The sequence below is a fragment of the Stegodyphus dumicola genome, chromosome 1 (genome assembly GCF_044657685.1).
Source record: "Stegodyphus dumicola isolate Sdum_Otavi_A_Nest chromosome 1, ASM4465768v1".
Taxonomy (NCBI): Eukaryota; Metazoa; Arthropoda; class Arachnida; order Araneae; family Eresidae; genus Stegodyphus; species Stegodyphus dumicola.
The window spans coordinates 152,231,068-152,251,044 of NC_140768.1; the positions used below are offsets into that span (position 1 = coordinate 152,231,068).

Consider the following 19,977-nt stretch of genomic DNA (forward strand, 5'->3'; position numbering starts at 1 on the left):
GAAAATGAACTTTCCACCAACGAGAAATTTTGTTTACGGAGACACAAAGTTGAATTTTAAATAAAATACTTTGTAAATATAATATATTATTGTTTTATGATTAAAGCTGAATTTTTTTTCAGAAAATTTTATGCCTTATGTTTAAAAAAATTAATTTGAAGTTTATGTTTAACAGTTAAATTTTAAAAAAACCTGTATCCATTTTTATCCAAATTTACATTCTGAAAAATACGGATACAGGATATTGTGTATGTGTACATACCGTTGCAGTGCTCATTCATAACATAAAATATATATTTAAACTTCATTATATTAAATAATTAATTAAGAATTGTCAGAAACCTAATACTGCTATATATTCTTCCCCAAAGTACTCAGATATATCAACGAAAAAATATTAGCCTTATGCATTACGGATATATTATTATATGATAAACAAAGGTGGCGAAATCATACAAAGTTTGATGTCTTACTTAGTCAGCTGTGAACAAACCCTGTTTGGTAAGTGACATTATTTCTCAGGAATTCCGTTACAGTTTTGTGGTACTGCACCCGATGTAATAATGTCTATAATAACAGCTTCCCAGGCCTTATAATATTGGTTACTGACGCTGGCTGCCGTACCGATGGGCCCGGGTTCAAATCCCGGAGAAGACATGAATGTTTGTAAGCGTATAGGGTCTGTGCGTTTAGGGGCACTGAAAATATACTGCGAGCTGGAAGTCCTCGCGAGAAGCTAGTGTGGAAAGATGTGTGGGAGATCCTCAGACCTTCCCCGTGTTGTTCTCTCTCAAAACTGGGGAGGATGCAGGGTGGTTAGCTAGATTCAGCAATATCACAATCACATGTGGTACTACAGAGCCTAGCTTCTACCAATAACGATTTATAAAAATGCAAGCTTCATTAGGAAAAAGGATTATAAACAAACATTATAGCCTCACAGTTGCTGAGTGGTTCGGGATTTCTTCAATCTCAGGTTCATTTTATGATACTTAGTTGGCAAAATCAGTATGCAGAACTATTAAGATCACAGTGCACAGATAAGTACCTGATGCCACATTTTGTTGCCATATAATTTTTTGTTTTTGTTGTTGTTTGTTTTTAATTTCAAGATGAACCAGCTTTGGCTAGCTCTCAGACAGGAAACTGTACAATAACATACGTTAAGAGGCGTTTTATTACCATATCATATAATGTTTACGTTGTCAGGGATGCATATTAGATATTCTATGACACTGAATGCCAATTTGTTCAATCTGTTTTTTTGCTTACTTTAATATTTGTTGCAAAAATATGCTTCTAAAAAAGTCGAGTAGATACTTGGCTGTTTCATTGAACTTTATTTTATGGCAAAATGATTAGACGATTTCGAAGCGATTCGGAAACAAAGAGTTTTGGTGACTTTAAAGAAAAAACAAAGGTGTTTGAAGCATAATACTATAATTTTTAACAATAACCAAAAATTCTTATGCCCTCAAATTCCATTATAAAGAAATAAGAAATAGCATGGTATAAAAACATCATTGTACATTTAAAGGTTTCATTTAAAATTTAACCACTGCGACACTTTTTTCAAAATTTTTCTTTCTTTTGTTATCAATAGTCTGAACACTTTACATATTTCAGCAGTATTAAATTTCTTGACTGTTATGCAAAATTTAGAAATTCGAACTTTAGTTGGGTCTTGCAGTTTCCTGCGTATCCTTTGTTATCGAAATACACATTTTCTTTCTGTATTTAAAGATAGTTCCTTTATTAATGATGCATATTTCAAAGAAATGTTATATAAGGTATTTCTCCCGCCTTCTTAGCAAGTCTTCGTGGTGTAATACTCAGCACGCTCGGCAAGTATTCGAGAGGTCCGTAATTCGAGTTCCGGTTAGGGCATTGCTCATTTTTAATTTCTCCTGTTTCGAAATAACCTAATGTCTCAACAGTGGTGCCAGAACTAAAAACGTAGGTGGTGGATAATGATTCTCCACCACCAAGATATGGCGATTCGGTCACCTAATCCCCAGTATATACTGTATTTCTCCCGTCTTCTTAGCATGCTTTCGTGGTGTACGCTCGGCGCATATTCGAGAGGTCCTTTGTTCGAGTCCCGGTGAAGGCATTGCTCACTTTTCATCTCTCCTGCTCTGAAATAAACTAATGTCTCTAGAATGTGATTATTAAAAAGAAACAAAGAAAACATTCCCATTTATTTTGTCTCAGGTTTCACTTCAGGATAGTTTGACTGCTATTTGAATTACGTTGTTTCCCAAATGCATAATTTAACTGTACAATCTGTTATCAGATAATTCTTTTTAGTCCAAAGGGTGTTAGCCAAATGGGATATTATTCTCGAAACGGGATTTTACGTCACCCACTACAAACGCCTGTATCACTTTGCAGAATAAATGGTCGCGAAATGTTATGGCCCTGTAGTATTTTTAAAGAAATTAAAAATCCTCAAATAAATCTTCGGAAACAACGGCACCCAAAAAAGCATTAGTTTAAACTGCTTTGCCCTTTTTTAAGTTAGTACGACTTTAAAATGTAGCACAAAATTCAGTAATATATTCAAAAGCAGCACTTGTTCCCTAAATTCAGTGCCATACTTTTTAAATTAAGTAGAGTTTAAATGAAATATTCAGTTAACAGATAAATCTTTGTTTGAGTCCTGAGAATAACCATGCATTTTGAAATGGTACGGATTAATTTAATAATTACGAAAAATAATTTTATTCATGATACAACTCGAATTCTTTTCTGAAAAATGCCGTTCGGAAAATATGTATATCACTTCAACTGCATTTAGTTCACGATTAACATGTTCAAGGTCATCAGAAAGTACATTATATCTGTAATCTGGCATCAGTAGAAAATCTTTTTATCTACATAAAATTGCTACTTGAAAACAGTAAGTTACATGTTACAATAAGATGCAATCTTGCGTATGAAGTTAGACCTCCATTTACACTCTCTGGAACCAGTACTGCCTATAGTCTGACAATTAATAATACACTGCCCTCCAAACGTTAAGGAACAGTATGTTTTTCAAAGCTCACCACTACAGAAATGTCAGTAATTTTAAAATTCACAATTCATATGCATGACAGTAATGAAGTTTAAGAAAATATATGCAAAACTAATATAGCTACAACTTTTATTTTATAGAAATGAATTTATATAGCAGAAAAATGCGAAGATTGTAATTTTTGTTCACGAGTGTTGATCTTCAGTTGTTACAGTTTCGTGGACAATATCCAGGAGAGTCTATGATGTGGTGGTCGATCGGACGGATGGAAATGGGGATGTCACAAGCTAATGCTGCTAGACGTCTCAATGTCTCTCGTAGTATGGTCCACCAACTATGGAATCAGTTTGAATCCTAGGAGTGTCTCTAGAAGACATGTTCCAGGCAGACCTAGAGCTATAGCTCCTGCGGGAGACCGTTATTTAGTTCATTTGTCCCAAACGAAGAGCAACGTTACTGTGCCTGAGCTAATGGTAGATCATTTGGTAGCACCAGGAACAAGAATCGCAGCTACTACAGTGCACAGATGCTTGCACAATACAGGTCTGTATGCAAGACGACCAGTTGTTTGTTTTCCCTCCTTGACCCGAGGACACAGAGGTGCCCTTTTATGTTGGTCAAGAGAACATGTCTCCAGTCAACAATGGTCGACTCTTCACAGACGAGTCCAGGTTCACATAGAACATTTATTCAGGTCGTCAGCTAATCTGGAGCAAACAACGCACCAGATACAACTAATCACACATTGTAGAAAGACCTAGTTACACAGATGATGGAATAATGGTTTGGGCTGGGATCTCTCTCGGTGGTCACACTGACTTGCATGTGTTCCATGGAGAAACGTTGACCGGTGTGAGATATCGAGACGAGATCCTTGATCAATATGGCCTACCATATGACGCTGCTATTGGTCCTGGATTTCTTTTGATTAATGACAGTGTGCGACCGCACCAAGCTTGGGTTGCTGAACATTATCTTGAGGGTGGTATGGAGTGGATGGAATGGCCATCTCAGTCCGATAGAGCATCTTTGGGACTACCTAGGGAGACAAGTTGCTGCTTTAAGTCCTCCTCCAAGATCATTAGATGAGCTTGAACATGGATTACTCAGCGTCTGATCGTTGCTTACCATTTCACTGTCTGACAGCTTAATTGACAGCATGGAACGTCGCAGCCACCAATGTTTCGCAGTTAGGGGTGGATACATTCCTTATTAGAACCCATTTTTGCAATGTTGCCACCCCATTTTTCCTCAAAACTCTGTGATGGACTGTTTCTCCAAGACTTTATTTCTCTGCAAAGAGTACAATTGTTTGTTGTAATTCATGTTTGTGTTGAACTTTGGACACATTGTAGAGTCATTAGGATTTTTGGAAGCCGTAGGGATGAAAAATTAACAACCGCCTTCGCTGGTAATCGAACCACGGACCTCTGGAATACCGGCCTAGCGTGCTACCGTTACACCAGGAAGGCACGCTAGGGAAGTAGGAGAAATACCTTTTAACATTTTATGTCGCATTCATTGAAGAACTGTTTAGTGATCCTGTCCTGTAAATTTCTTTTTTTGTTGCTTAATTCTCAAATTAGACTTAAAAACATGCTGTTCCTTAACTTTTGAAGGGCAGTGTAATTTGGAGCATTCATTACTACTATTTTTGTTTAAATGGAACTAAAATTTTAAGAATAAAAATTAAAACATACTGGTACTTTTGTATTTGAAGCTGCGAACTTTGAATACATATATATTATTTTAAAAACAGTAATTTTTACTGCAGTCAAACGGACGTTCCAAATTTTTATATTTGTCACATAGATTTTTTTAAAATTTTAACTGACTAATATTTTCAGCATACTCTATTTTTAGAACAAATATTAATCACATAGAAATTAATTTTCGTATATATATATTTCATGAATTATATTGATTATCATTTGTGTTAAATAATTGGTTAATCAAGTTTGATCTAAAATGAATTATTAATTTGGAAAAATGCTTAAAACTACTTTGTATACTTTCATACAAAAACGAAAAAAAGAGATCTGAATATTTAAACATTAAATACAATATGGACATATTATCACTCTCCATAATTACCTTAAGTATTAAAGATAAAGTGTTTCATAAAAATAATTGTTATTATTTAGTAAACAATTCAAAGACTAACGCTCTAAACGTACTATTTTTTAAATTTCGTTGCACAGATAATGAATAGTAGAGAACTGTACTCCAAAAATAATGTATATGATGGTAAAAAGAATAGTTCATATGATATCAGAACCCAATGCAGATTCTATAAATTCAAGCAATATTTTGTAAACGCTAATAATTACACAGATTCTTGATGACTGCCGTATAACATTTACAGTGTTAGCATTTTTCGAATTTTTTATATTTTCTTCCATCTTACACGTTCCAGTTTACCAAATGCACTTAGACTAATAGTTTCACCTAACTCGAATAATGTACTGTATATAAAGTATAAGACTACTACTAACCAAAAATGTACAAACTAGTCTATAATCAATATTTAAACAAAAATACGAAAAAATTTTTTAAACTAGACATAACGCAAGAAGACGAGAATCATTTGATTTTCGATGCAAAAAAAGGATATAAGAAATACGTAAGTTAAGAATTTTTTCTTTTGAGTATGTGAAACAAATTCATCATCTTCCTTAACTTCTTGCAAGTATCATCTACAGAGATAATTTAATAGTCATAGAAACAGCAATCTTTCTTCAAAAAAACTTTTACTTCTCTTAACTAGGTTAGTTGTAGAGACATTAGGTTTTTTTCGAAGCAGAATAGATGAAAAATGAGCAATGCCCTCGCTGGGAATCGAACCACGGATCTCTCGAATAGCGTCGAACGTGCTACGGAGACATGCAAAGAAGGCGGGAGCAATACCTTACATACTCCCCCTTTTAACAGAAGACTGGAGTTTTAGGGGACCCAATCGCCAAATCCTGGGTGTAGAAAATCATCATCCCTTTAGTTCAGCCGCCACTGTAAAGACATTTGGACTTTTCTGGAAGCATTAGACCGTAAAAAATGAGCAACGCCTTCGCCGGGAATCGAACCATGGACCTCTTGAATTGTGCTCCCGAGCGTGCAGACCACTATCCTACGAAGGCCCGTAAGAAGGCGGGAGAAATACTTTATATAGCCTTGAAAATAAAAGTGTTATTGAAATAAAAGTGTCAACGACATTGTTAAATGTATACAAGTGCTCTAGAAATACGTATTTTTTGCATGTGTCACAATGCTTTTAATGGTTATTAGCTGTCACTATCTGATGTAATTTAGAATTTGTACTCTAGTTGTTTTAATTTAATATCAAGAGAATCTTCAATTAAAAGAAAGTTTTCAACTTAAAAGTTATTTTATTTTCAAAACTACATAATGATTTAATTTTTTTTACAAATATGAGATTTAGTTGCAAAGATCATAATGTTAATAATGCTTATGAGAAGCAGAGAAATTAAGTCCGGGGTTCGATCCCCGGGCTGAGCAAGGTTGACTCAGACTTTGAGACGGTCGATAAAATGAGTACCAAGTTCGCTTAGGGAATAAACACTGAGGGGCCTGCTACAAACTGACCACTTATCCAGGCAAAATGCTCAACCAGCTCGGGGCCCTCGTTCTAGAAAGCAGATAACAGGGAACTGCCGGCCATGGTTCTCTAAGGGCTGTTTGTGCCGTCGAGTTTAATTTTAGTTTTAGTATGAATATGAAAGAAATTGTACATAATACATTAAACTGTCATTCAACTCAATGCCAGGAAAATATACTCAAAAGTAAACGTGTATAACGACCGTTTTCCAAATGAGTTCTCTATTAGATGCATTAAAATATCAGTTCTCACAACTTTTTGAATTTGAGGACACATTTCATGTAATGGGCATTGAGCTCGATCACAAATAATTAATTTACAAGATATTTTAGAGCATTACTCGTAACAAAAACTACATAATATTAGTTTGAGAAATCTCTTGTGGAAACTGGCTATTAACTTTCGGAGTTTGGTTTCCTTTAGTTGGTCACACATGATAGTGGAACCACAGAGACTTCATAGCTTCAAATTATTTCTGCCTTCTGTGTAGGTCATCACCTTAGACAATATGTCAGTTGAAGATGTTAAAAGACGAGAAATAATGTTGATATTTGTCGTTAGAGATTTCGGTGTGTTTCACTACAATACTCATTACTGAAATACACGCTATGCTTTTGCAAATTTTTTGTATCAGCGGAGTTCGGTTACAAATTTGAAGAGTGTTTTGACTATAAGAAAACTTTCTCTTGTTTTATTTCTGAGGAATTATTTAACATTTTGAATGTTTTGAAAAAAAAGAATGTGTCATTAGATGAATACGTTTCGTCGAATATTTAACTTCCAAAAGTTATTAGAACTCCAGACTCTTCCAAGTTTTTATATTTTCCAGTATTTACAGTGAGTATTCAACTGAAACTACTTCAATTATTTAATTTAATTGTTCATTTTCGAAGTATAAAACACAGTTTAAATAGAAAATCACAATTTGTTTTCATAAAAAATTCATTTACTTTTTTTAGCATCGAGTTTTCTAACATCGAAAAAGTACAATTATTTGATCATTGACTATATTTCTTATCCTACAAATACATCGAATATATACAGCAGCAACAGCAAAATCATATCAACTCTATTTACAAAATCTGGTAATGTTTACACACTATGGATATTTACTAGGACATATTTCGAAATGAGATATTGCATTGAAATGCACGGCAGTCTTATGCAATCTGAAGATGTCTGATCATTTTATCCATAAGTAAAATCACCTGAAATTAGCCCGTTCAGAGAGAACCAAATGTAGGGCTAGCTACCAGTATTCAACAGTGTTACTCACTTGGCTACAGAAGAATATGAATACAATAATAGAGAAAGGCTTTGTTTAGTTGTTAGAAAAAGTGTTCAAAATTGAAATATCTCCAGAAAGTTTATTTTAATGTTTAAAAGTATATAAGTACTATCTATTTGAGAAGAATGATTTCGTGAAGAACTTTCTAAGGAAGTTCTTCTAAGGAACCTTTTATGTAGGACTTCCTAAACAAAATTCCCTTTCTCATAAAGACATCTACGAAAACACCCATACACAAGCCCTTTCGCAGATAAGTATTTTTAAAATTGGGTTTGTGTTGAAGTAACAGTATTCGGCAATCTCATTCATTTGGTTGTTGGCAAGCAGGATAAGTAATTAATTAATTATCCTAGGAGAAAAGAATAATTTATTGACTTACGTTAAAGGAGAGCATTGTGATATTAGGAATCCATTTATTCACTTATATAATTTGACGTAATGACGGAAATATACTTGGATAATTATGTAGAGCCAAAGAGTTTCAGCCTTAAATCATATTCACTTTGCATCAGGTTTATGAGTTACATAGTGTAATGCATGGTGTAAATTAAAGAAAAGTTAAAGACTGCCATGCAAAGTAAACAGACAGTCACAGAAAAGTAAAAGATTCTGAGATTAATTGTGGCAGATTATTGCAAACATATGCAGTGAAACCGGAGCTACAGTTTATATGAGCGAGAAAAACAAATGCATCCTTTAAACTTATCTAAATAATTCTCAAAAGAAACTCTTATGTATAGTCAGATTTTATGATCTGGTGGCACGATATTCTGTAAAATGCTTTTGGTACAAACAAAATAAAACATATCCGAAGAAGAGAAGCAAGCTTTGCTTGAACTAAGCCCTTATAATATAAAGGATTAAATGTACTGATTTCAATCTATTGACCATATTCAATATTCTATAGACCGCGTTTTAATCTATAGACACTGTATTCTAATTTGAAACGTATATGAAATTATTTAAAAAGGTGCTAAGATGCCCAGTTTAGAAATTTACAATGCCTCGAATCTATGAATTGCTGTGAGGCACGTAATTTTCTGTAATTATCGTGAACATCACTTTCTGTAATTATCGTCTCTGTTCTAGAATATTGGATTCTAGACAGATAAATTACGTGAGCTAAACAATTCTACCCATTTTTGAAAATGCAGATTACAAGTGGATTTAAAGATGTACATGACATTATGATGAGTGGAATGGCTGGCTAATAAACGTGTGTGTAACCAAAAAATAAAAATAAGACAAGCCTCTCTGATATTTAGCAATTAAATAATAAATATTAGACAGACTGTGCTGGTTTGATAGAAGCAGTTCTACAGCCCTAGCAAACCAAAATTTTCATCAAGTATGCCGGTAGTTTACGATAACAGATGCCGTCACTAATTTTGAAAATATAGGGACAGAGATAGAAGCTATAAAATCCAGCCACATTTCGGATGCCAGCCACAAACTGTCTATCGATAGTTTGATTCATGTCTATCGATCGTTTCTCAGTAGATTCAGGAAAAATCCAGATCAAATGCCTAACGTCCAGCTGTTGAGGAATCAGTGGAAAAGCTATTTACATAAAGTGCTATCAAGCTGGTTGGGACTGCATGTCATGTCGTAGAATTTGCTCCATCTTTCTCCCCAAAAAGATTGCATCCCAGAAAGATTTTTTTAAACTGGGTAGATTAATGCTGGTTGACAGGCTGGATAGAATATGGTACTCGTGTTACGTAAGTGGCCAACACTTTCCAATCACAAAGCCTTCATTTTTCAACATCACGCCACACCTTATGCTGATTTACCATACTGAAATGTAAATGGTATCAGTTGGTAAATGCTGCTTTATCATACTGAAGTGTCAGCAGTATGGAAATGCTTTACCATACTGCTGACACTGATTTGGACGTTTTACCATACACATCTCATCAGACCTTGTTAATACGGACTGTCATTTTTTCGATTATTACAGAGTTACTTGGTTCTTTATTTGAAAACTTCATTACAAATTTTTTAACTATAAATCAGAAGAATTTCATCAGCGATGGATTGATTTACTGCAAAACAAATGCCTAGAGCTACTACATTACGACAATTACATTAATGCATAGTATTCTAACTTTTCTATTTAAAACGGGTAAAACTTTTGTTCTCATCTTTATTATGTATGCAATTTTCTACTAAATCTGCTCCATAATATAATATCAGTTTCTTTTTAATAAATCTCATTTGATTATTAATTGAATTCTCTACTAAAATTAGAACAAAAGCGATTCATTTAGTGTTTTTACGGAACAAAATTATGAAAAGCAATGATTTTACTTTCCTTCTGTGTAACACATTTTACGAAGCATCACTTGAAATATTCTTGAAATCGAGTGGTAAAAATCGCTGAACACTGATAGTTCGGTCCCAGTTTCGAATTCCGACGAACGGGCTGCACGGGCATTTTCGTGATTTTGCAAGCATATAACATGTATACGAGACTGTTTCCCTTAGATACGCTCCACGAAGGCGTCATTTCCTCAGGCAGATAGTCCTAGTCTGCTTTGCCATAATAAAGTAAAACCGAAGCCCTTATGCTGTCTGCTAAAGCATTTTTAACGATGAAAGTAGTTTTCGTAAGTGCTTTTATATAATTAGAAGTATCTTTCCTGAAATAATTGAGAAATATCTGAATTATCAAATAAATGAAGAAATAAATAAACTGACAATATTCTATTTCCAAAACATCGAAATGCGATTACGATATCAATGTTTTCCAGAATTTTGTAGAGACAGAGCAAATCTGAATCAATTGTAAACTTAGTAACATTAACATCTAAATGTTTAAAACATCATTACAAATTAGTAAGATCTGCAAATATTAGCGCATTATTATTATATTGTATTTAATTTAATTTAGACTAACAGACATTATAATGAATATTAATAAACAACATACGCTTCATAACCAATAATAACGTAATTGCATTTTAGGGTAAAAGATGTAAATTTTGTTACATTAGCTCTAAATACTCTTTCTCTTGAGATTCGGATGGCAAAGATACTAATGCAGGGACTCTCTCAGCGTGAAACGTTTGTTATCTCGACTTTTACTACATGAATCGTCGAAGCAAAATTTATTCCAGAAAAAAACGTGAGCTATTTTAATTGAAAATGTGCTTAGGAAAGCAGTTTAATGGCTTAGGCAGCGGGATTTGTTACATTTATGCTCTTTACGAGTGTCAGACTGAAAGTCTAACACTCGTAAAGTCTGAAAGCGATGTTATATGTGGTTGACTCTTCATTCTAGAAGTGGAGATTTGGATAAAGAATGATTTCGTGTTCTGTTCCAAATCATCAAATGCTAGAAAACTGGAGATCATAAATATAACTTCTCAGATTTCTTTGATAGTTGATTATTACTATATGTATCATTTTTAAGTAGATTGATATTTTTATTATCTAGTGGAAAATTAATTTTAAAAATAAAAATCTCATGTGGACACCACATAACTTCCTTGTACGGCCTAGTAAATTATAGACATTTTTTGCTGCTCTTTATTTAAACTTATTATTTCCTAGAATTTCATTAGAGATAATATTTCGCATTCAATCGATAAAGTTCTCACTTCGCGGCAAAGCAAAAATAAATAAATTCAAAACATCGTCATTAAAAACAGTAAAATACAGAAAAACCAAAAATCCAAAATACAGTTAAAAACCGTTTTAAAAATAATTTTTGCAATTAAAATTAAAGTTTCTACACAAAATTAATCAATTCATCTAGCATGCAGAAGGACAACATTTTCAATGCACAAAAATTTAAAGTAAACTTTTGGTCCCAAAAGCCATTGAAGTTGTAGCACCAGCCGACTGAATTCACTATACTACTAAGAGTTTCAAATGTAAACAAATAGGCGACACATTAGACCTACCCGCCACTTACTCTTTTAGTTTTTTAATAATTCTACAACTATCGCATGCGGATTAATTAAAAGCATAAAAACCTTAACCGGAATATTAGAACAACCTAATTCAATCTCTTTCAAACAAAAAATGCGCAAATTTACCAACATATGGAATAAAAAATTGAGCTCATCCGAGCCGCGTAACACGCTTAGTGCGGCCGATTACAACAAAAAATGAGGTGCATAACTGGATGTTACAGCAGTCCCGTATACAAAATTTCAACGTTCTACGGCTAATTGTTTTTGAGTTGGGCAAGAGAGGTACCTACATATATACGTAGTGACGTTATGACAAAATTCCTTCTGGATTCATTTAGAATCTATTTTATAACCCATATCGGAAAAATTAGTGCTTTATTCTGTCGATATGTACCAATGTCATACAAAAAAATTCATTCATATGGGTTCAAAAGAGGTCAAAATTGATATTTTCGTCGAAATAAGATACCCAAAATTATTCTCCCTTACAATACTCCCTTTACTTCGTACACGAAAAAAATTATAACACAAAGAATAACCTTGGAACTCTTAATACAATGTTTCCATTTAGGATTGCATCCAAAAATTGCTGCATATTTTTCTGGATTTGGGAAAATGTAGACATGAATTCGCTTTCGTATAATGATGTAACTATTTTCTGAAATCACAATAGAAATAAATTCAATAATCAAATAATTTTTCGTTCTGTGCATACGCGTAAATGAATGTCTATGAAGGGAAATGTTTATAAAAGTATGATAAGGTTACATTTCTCTTTATGCGTGGAAGCTGTCTCCATTGAAGTTAAGAACGAGAAGTAAAATAGACTATAGCATAGAATTCAATCAAATTATTTAAGTTCTGAACACGTTATGTGTAGAAACCATGATTACTTGATTTTTAGTAGATATTTCAAAATCTCACAAAAACATCAGGATGACCGTTTGGAGGAGCATACAAAATTTGTGTCAATTACATTTGAAAATCCAAAATATTCGCAAAATGCCTGAATATATTATAAATACATTTTCTGAGGCATCTGAAATCGGAGCTCTGCAATGCAGGAATTGTTCCTAAAACTGAAGAAAGTCTTGTCACTTTACTCTGTTCGTGTTATACTTTTCTCTTTGTAACTCTGAATGATTGGAAAACTATTCTCCCGGTAGGTATTTATTAATAGGAGATATTAGTATGAGAAAAAAGTTTAAGTCCTCAAATTACTTTCTAAAAGTGCAAAATATATTCTAATTATTGTGAAATCTTCTCTAAAATCTTATTACTTCTTTGCGGTTTAATATGATTTTTTAACGTCATATGAAACTATAACTGTAACTAATGATTAAGCCTTTTAATATATTTTAGTACTACTCACATTTATCACTAAGGGCTAGTCTTTATTTATTAACTGATGAATTTCGAAGAATTAAATGACCGATGATTCTCAAAATCGCTATTATAAATTACTCCTTTCATTACATTAATCAGAAAATCATGCATCTCAAAATGATTTAAAGGAATGCGATATAAAGATTTTAAACATGTTATATTTTGTATTTATTCTTCCAATAAAAAAGAACTGTTAATGATAGTTGTGTTTATATATACAGTCAAAAGAGGACATAAGAATACACACATTCGTCTTTATTCATACAATCAAAAGGGGACATAAGAATACACACATTCGTTTTTATTCATACAATCAAAAGAGGACAATCACACAGCTGTGTTTATTTATGCAACCAAAAGAGGATGTGTGCATATTAGCGTCCTCACCCTCCTTGCAAATTGTGGACTTTTTAAATAAAAGAAATTTTAAAATTTTACGAGTTGTATCATCATTCTGAAGCTAATTGAAGAATTTTGGTGCAAAAAGATGTCCAAAATTCCAATTCCTTCACAGGGTTCTCGGTTTGGTGGTGTAGCAGCATATGTCTCGTTTTCCACCATAGCCCAACCATAATGTGCGTGTGTGTGTGTTAGAATACTGGATGCCTCTTTAAATAAGAATAAAGTATTTATATATAAATATTGTTATTTTTTTTCCATAAAGCATTTGGTGTTTAGGCTTGCAGTCCAGTTTCAAATTGAGAATTAAACCTCCTCCTCCCAAGAAAGATGATTTTCCAGATCCTGTTATGCAAAATGTACCTGTTTTGACAATTACAATATCAAAGCATTGAAAATCTTAAACAAGTTATGTGAATCTAAATCAGGTTTTACCCATATCTTTATCGCTTTTGCGACAAAAGAAAATGTTAGTTAAAAAGAAACTTCAGAATTATATGGGAAAATATTTGTTAAATCTCTACTTGAAGAACTTTCCAGTCAAGGGTACCATTTATATAGTGATAATTCTTTCATGTCTCCATCACTGGCAGATGAACTTAGACTTGAAATAAATACTTGTGGGATTGTAATGAGGAGAAGGAAAAGAGTGACTGAATATTTTCCACCACCCATAATGTAAATTGGTGAGATGTTGATTTTGAAGAAAAGAAACCTCAATTTAACTGATTTAATGATAAATGGGGAGCACTTTGTTCAAATGAAAGTTAAAAAAAAAAAAAAAAAAAAAAAAAAAAAAAAAAGTGTGATGGTGCTGTTTCATTTATGGCAAAATTTTTGGAAGATTCTGGCAAAAATCTTCCAAAAAAGCAAATAACTTATTATGAATGACAAGAATGTAAAATAGGACTGTGCATAGATTCCTGCTTTTAAATTTATTACACTAAAAATAAATGTTCAGTAAAATATTTATTGTCAATTATATAATGTCAAAAATCATTAAAATTGAAGGAAAAAACACTGTGCAAAATAAAGACATTTAAACCAAAAACAAAACTTAAGTATACAAAGAACATAAATAAAAAATACATATAAAGCATACACTCCATACATACTGTACAGAACATTATTAAAGAATGCATTTATCTTTCCATGATTTTGCATATTTAGGCTTAGTTTTGAAATTCCCTTCTGTTCTAGACAGACATTCACAAAAGAAACAGCTGGGACAAGCAGTATACATGCGTTGCACATTTCGTCCCAAAAGGGTTAATGAAGAAGGCATCATACTTTACAAGAAAAATTGCCACATACATACTTAAGATGTATTCTGAAATATATCTGAAAGCATTATGTCTCTCAAACATTGGAAGCAATGAATTTATATCTCACAACTCTCCCATATTTTTATTCAGCAGATCCTTTGGCACATACACACTAGCAATGTGCTTCAGCATCGACCTGACAAAGACATATCAAAGGACCTTTTCGAATACAAGGATGTGCTTTTTAAGGAATTGTCTTCAGCTGATCTTTTGCTCAAAATTATACTTTTGCACCACTTTATCAAAGAGAAGCAACAGTTTTTTACTGCAAATCAAATGGGTTGAGACTAAGCAAGTCTAGTACACAATTTAAGATATGGACCTGCATGGATGAAGCCAAATATGCTATGTGTGACTTGGTGAGACTTAAAAAACTGCTCTTCACTACTGTAAAAGAGCAAAGTCGCAATACAGCAAGATATGCTACAGTAAACTCTTGAAGAACTCAATTTTGTGTATACAAGTTATCTTAATTGCCTCCATTTAATTTGTCAAATATGATAATTTCAATTATACATGGTACGCTGCAGAGCATCAGTCACATTCCAATAGTTGTTTTTAAGGATTGGTTTGAAAATACATTCATTAAATAAATCAAATATTACACTTAGAACAGCAAATCTGAAGCTTTAAACTTCTTCTAATTTTTGATATTGCTTCAGGACATGGAGTTAAGACCCTTACAGCATTGCTTCCAAATGTAGAGGTCTTATTTCTTCCACTGAACATATTTTCCTAATCTAATCAAAGGATCAAGCACTCATAAAAACACTCAAAGCCCATTATGTCAGGCATGCTTACATCTCTTCAAATAAAACACTAAACAAGGGAAAACGCAACATACTAGTGGTATTTTGAAAGCAATTCATCATAAAATACCACAAAGAAATGATTAAACTCATGTGGGAACTAGTGAATTTACGAAAAATTAACACTTGCTAGCATCAGCTCAAGCCACAAGTTGTCAACAATTTTAAAGCATTTCAGTTGACTGAAAATAAAGCTAAGGAAATTGTACAAATTGCAAAACCAACAGGCAGCAACGGATTTTCCGATGTAGAAGAAGAAGAAGAAGAAATCAAAGAATTAGTGAAAAATGATTATCACGAAATGACAAATGAAGAACTGGATGATCTTATAAAACTATCAGGCACAGAAAGTAGCAATAGTGAAGAATATAAAGTGTCTTTAATATAGAAGGAATTAAACCAATTGTTAAAAAAACACACATTTCCTAATAGAGATTAACCTAGATGAAGAAAAGACACTTTATAAAACATACTAAGAAATTTTTCACTCCTTACCACGAAATGATTAATAAGTTGCATCAGACTTTGTCACATGCAAAAATCATCAGATATTTGGGGGGGGGACCATATACATACTTATTAAGCAGTAATAGAAATCCTTTCAATTGCCATTTGTTACATTTTCCCTTCTAATTACAATAAATTTAACTTTGTATCAATTATACATATATTCTTAATCTGAACTATACCTAACCCATTTTTTCGAAAGAAAGTTCTTTAATTTTGTGGAATGTGATTTTGCTGTCTGCACAAAATATTAATGATGCAACTCCCACATTTGACAAGGCTTTATAGCACTGCATAATATGTGTTTTTTGGCATGATCACAATAATTACTTCTGGTTCAATTTAAGGAGCAGCAATTTTTAAGAAATGCAGCAGACAGTAACAGTATACTTTTGAAGTGTAACAATTTAAACTACTATAGAGTAAAAAATGTATCATTTAAAAAAATGTATTGTAAAGTTGTGGAAATTCAGTGCTGCATATAATGGGGAAAAAAAAAAAAAAATCTCTAACAAGTATTTGAAAATAAAAACTATAGAATCTTCAGATTCAGAAATTCATTTCTCAGAACAGTATGAACAACAGCTAAGAAACAATTATATAAACTTTAAGTAATACAATACTCCTACTGTTTTGCTAATCTTATTTTTTTTCCCACAATGGCAGATTGAGAACAGTTACAATGTAACACAATCCATTAATCTATACAAAGCCAGATGTGGTGGTCTCTTTATTACGGAGGCAGCTAATAGATGAGCCACCATCGCATCCTATGAAGGGATGGACAGTTACAACCATGCTTTTTTCAGAATTCGGATCCAGGCCCTCCGGTATCGCAGTCAGGCTTCCCTAACCATTATACCGTCTGGGCAGCTTGCTAATCTTAATTATTACATAGAATAATTTATTTCAAGTTAAAGATGGAATCTCCCTTTTTATGCAAAGAAAAATATATAAAATAATTAGTTCTTAAAAAACAAGAAATGACGTGAAAAGTTTCATACTAGTTGTAAAAGTGAGTAATCATAAATCATATAAATAGCCCCTCTTTTTTACCCGCACATGAACTTCATTATACAGTTAATTCTTAAATTCTTTTGCTTTTATCATTGCAGTATTGTTTATCCTCACCCCTGAAAATTGATTATTTTTTAATTCTTCAATGGATTAAAACTCAGAAGGAAATTTTCATGCTTTGGTACAGAACATATGCAAATTCACTAATATAATTTTGCAAAAATATGAAGTAATTTTTACAAAAGAAACTTGTGAAAATATGATATTGAGACATACACAGTTACACATCTCACAGTTAGAGCAAGTCTTTTATCAAATGCAGGACAAGTGTCTACCAGATATTTCTATGTAAAACTCAGAGCGGCATCACGTCAGACCAAATCCCCTATTCTATTGGACTTTGATCTAGGACATGCATATAGGCAGACCAGGCAACCCTTTGGTTGAATTATCATCAAACAGCTTTTCGTTTAATTATATAGGAATATATGTGAAATAAGCTACTGCCAAATGTTTAAGCTGCAAGTTAATTTAAGTATTTACTCTATAGTTTGCACTATATACAGACTTTTTAATGTGGAATATAAATGTAGTTAACTCACAATTTACAATTAATATAGGGACAACATCTATAATAAACTCAAAAGCATAATTTATCTGATAGCAGTTGAAAAGAAATGTAGGAAAAAGTAATAAATCCTACTATAATTAACAGAAAAATATTATAAACAATCTACATGCATTTTTCAAAATTTTAATTTGGAGAATTAAATTCATTATGTAAATTAAATCAATAAATAATTAGCACCATTGCTCTATCTATATGTTTCATGGCAACCATTTGCTATTCGTTTTTGTTTATATAAAAAATTAAGTTCATACATTCTGGATTATACACAATTATGTACTATATATTTGCTGTGCATAAAAATAACTCAAGACGAAATCATCTGTTATCACTGCTGGAATATCATGTACTTTTTTTCTCCCTTCTGCATTTGCTAAACAGTTTTAAATCCAAAAGGGCTGTTAGTCTCAAAACAGCATTTTGCACCAAGTCACTAAAGCGTTAAATCACTTTTCAAATTGTCGACACCAAATATTATTGCCCTGTATTATATTTAAAAAAATTACATAATGAAGAACCTTCATGAATTCATACATGTTTCTCACGTTATGGAAAAACAACAGTACTTAGAGTAATCAAATTTTGAATAATGTAGTTCTCCACCCAAATATGGGCACATGGAAGCCCGGATTTTGAATTTCAAATTTGCTTGTTAATCTATTTCATATTTTGTAAAACTTTAACATTTTTTTTATTAAAAATTTCTACGATTTTGAAGTGAGCAGTGCCAACACTATATGGAACAGAACATTTTTATCTCCAGTGCACGAGATTGTCTATTGGATGATTTGCAATAGTAATTTTTCCAGTCCCCTGTGTTTTTATTATTATTATTATTATTTTAAAAGTACTCCTTAATCCTTTCCCAGCAAACTAAAAGTAAACTGTTGTGTAATGGCATTGAATTAAATTGCTCAAATGGTTTATACCATGGTATGAAATTTTATGATCACTAAATTCACTAACTGATGATCACATACTGCCTAATTATAATATTTAAACAAAATCATAAGAAGAATTTCATTTATTTCTACAATCATCAACATAAATGCTCCAAGTTTAAAGAAAAATAATATATTTTTTTATTTTTGCATACCATCTAGGCCTTGTTCAACCCGCTTAAGGTTTTTCAATATACTGGACAGATCTTTAGTAAAGTCCCCGTCCTCTGGAGTTCCGGTAACAGGGCCTTGTGGCAGGACTTCATCTATCATCAACCATGTATCACTTCCTTTTGGACATTTTTTTCTGCATAAAATATCAACACACTACAGTAGTGAACAACATATAAATCTGGAACACAGAATTTAAAAAAAAACTCAAATAACAATAATTATAGAAATATTTCTGCTAGCACTAAAAAGGTGTGATTTGCAAATTATATACCCACTACATGTAAAATCACTATGTATGAAATTTGTTTCTTTAACCAACCTGCACCTCCATAGAAAAGCTGCAAAAAGTAAGTATTCGTGAGGCAATGCATCATGTCACTAACAAGTATTTATGTAGCAAACCTATGATGCTGCCAAAAAGTTTTTATATGGCAATCCAGGTAGCATTCCCCCAAGTAGTTTTCAAATTCTCTAGATATTTTCACTAGTGTAACTATAGATCATGATTCTTTTTATGGAAATTTCAGCATTTTAGCATAGTGCTAGACCACATACTGCAGTTTCTGCTGTCTACAACAAATCTCAAACTAGCTTTTTGCATGTATACGGTATAATATGGCTCAGATAAAGATCTCATGTGCTTCTTCTCACTGTAGGACTTTGGTGCAAAGATCATCCACAATTATAACTTTGAGCAATTCTTACACTTTCTTTTGAAGGATGAATAAATTGCTGTCTATACAAGCGGAATAAGAGCACAAAAACTGAGAAGTATGCATATCTTGTATGGAAAAAGAAGAATGTGTAGAAGTAGGTGTGGCACTGAATGCTTTCGGGAAATAGCTATAAAACATTTCACTCCTCTACCACTAACGAATTGGTGAATGCTTTTGAAAGTGACTAACCAGTTCATGATTTTTAGGTGGGGGTGTGGATAAGCAGAAAAAAATT

At 32.6% G+C, this 19,977-nt stretch overlaps 1 protein-coding gene across 3 annotated transcripts in view; it reads right to left on the reverse strand.

Moving 5' to 3' along the window:
- The window catches only part of LOC118203681 (uncharacterized), a 115,851-nt gene that overhangs the window by 20,281 nt on the left and 75,593 nt on the right, over window positions 1–19,977 (reverse strand). For all 3 annotated transcript variants that reach the window (XM_085822169.1, XM_085822162.1, XM_085822159.1), the window contains one exon: window positions 19,008–19,159. In XM_085822169.1, the coding sequence (XP_085678295.1) occupies window positions 19,008–19,159 (152 nt within the window). The remainder of the gene's footprint in view (window positions 1–19,007; window positions 19,160–19,977) is intronic.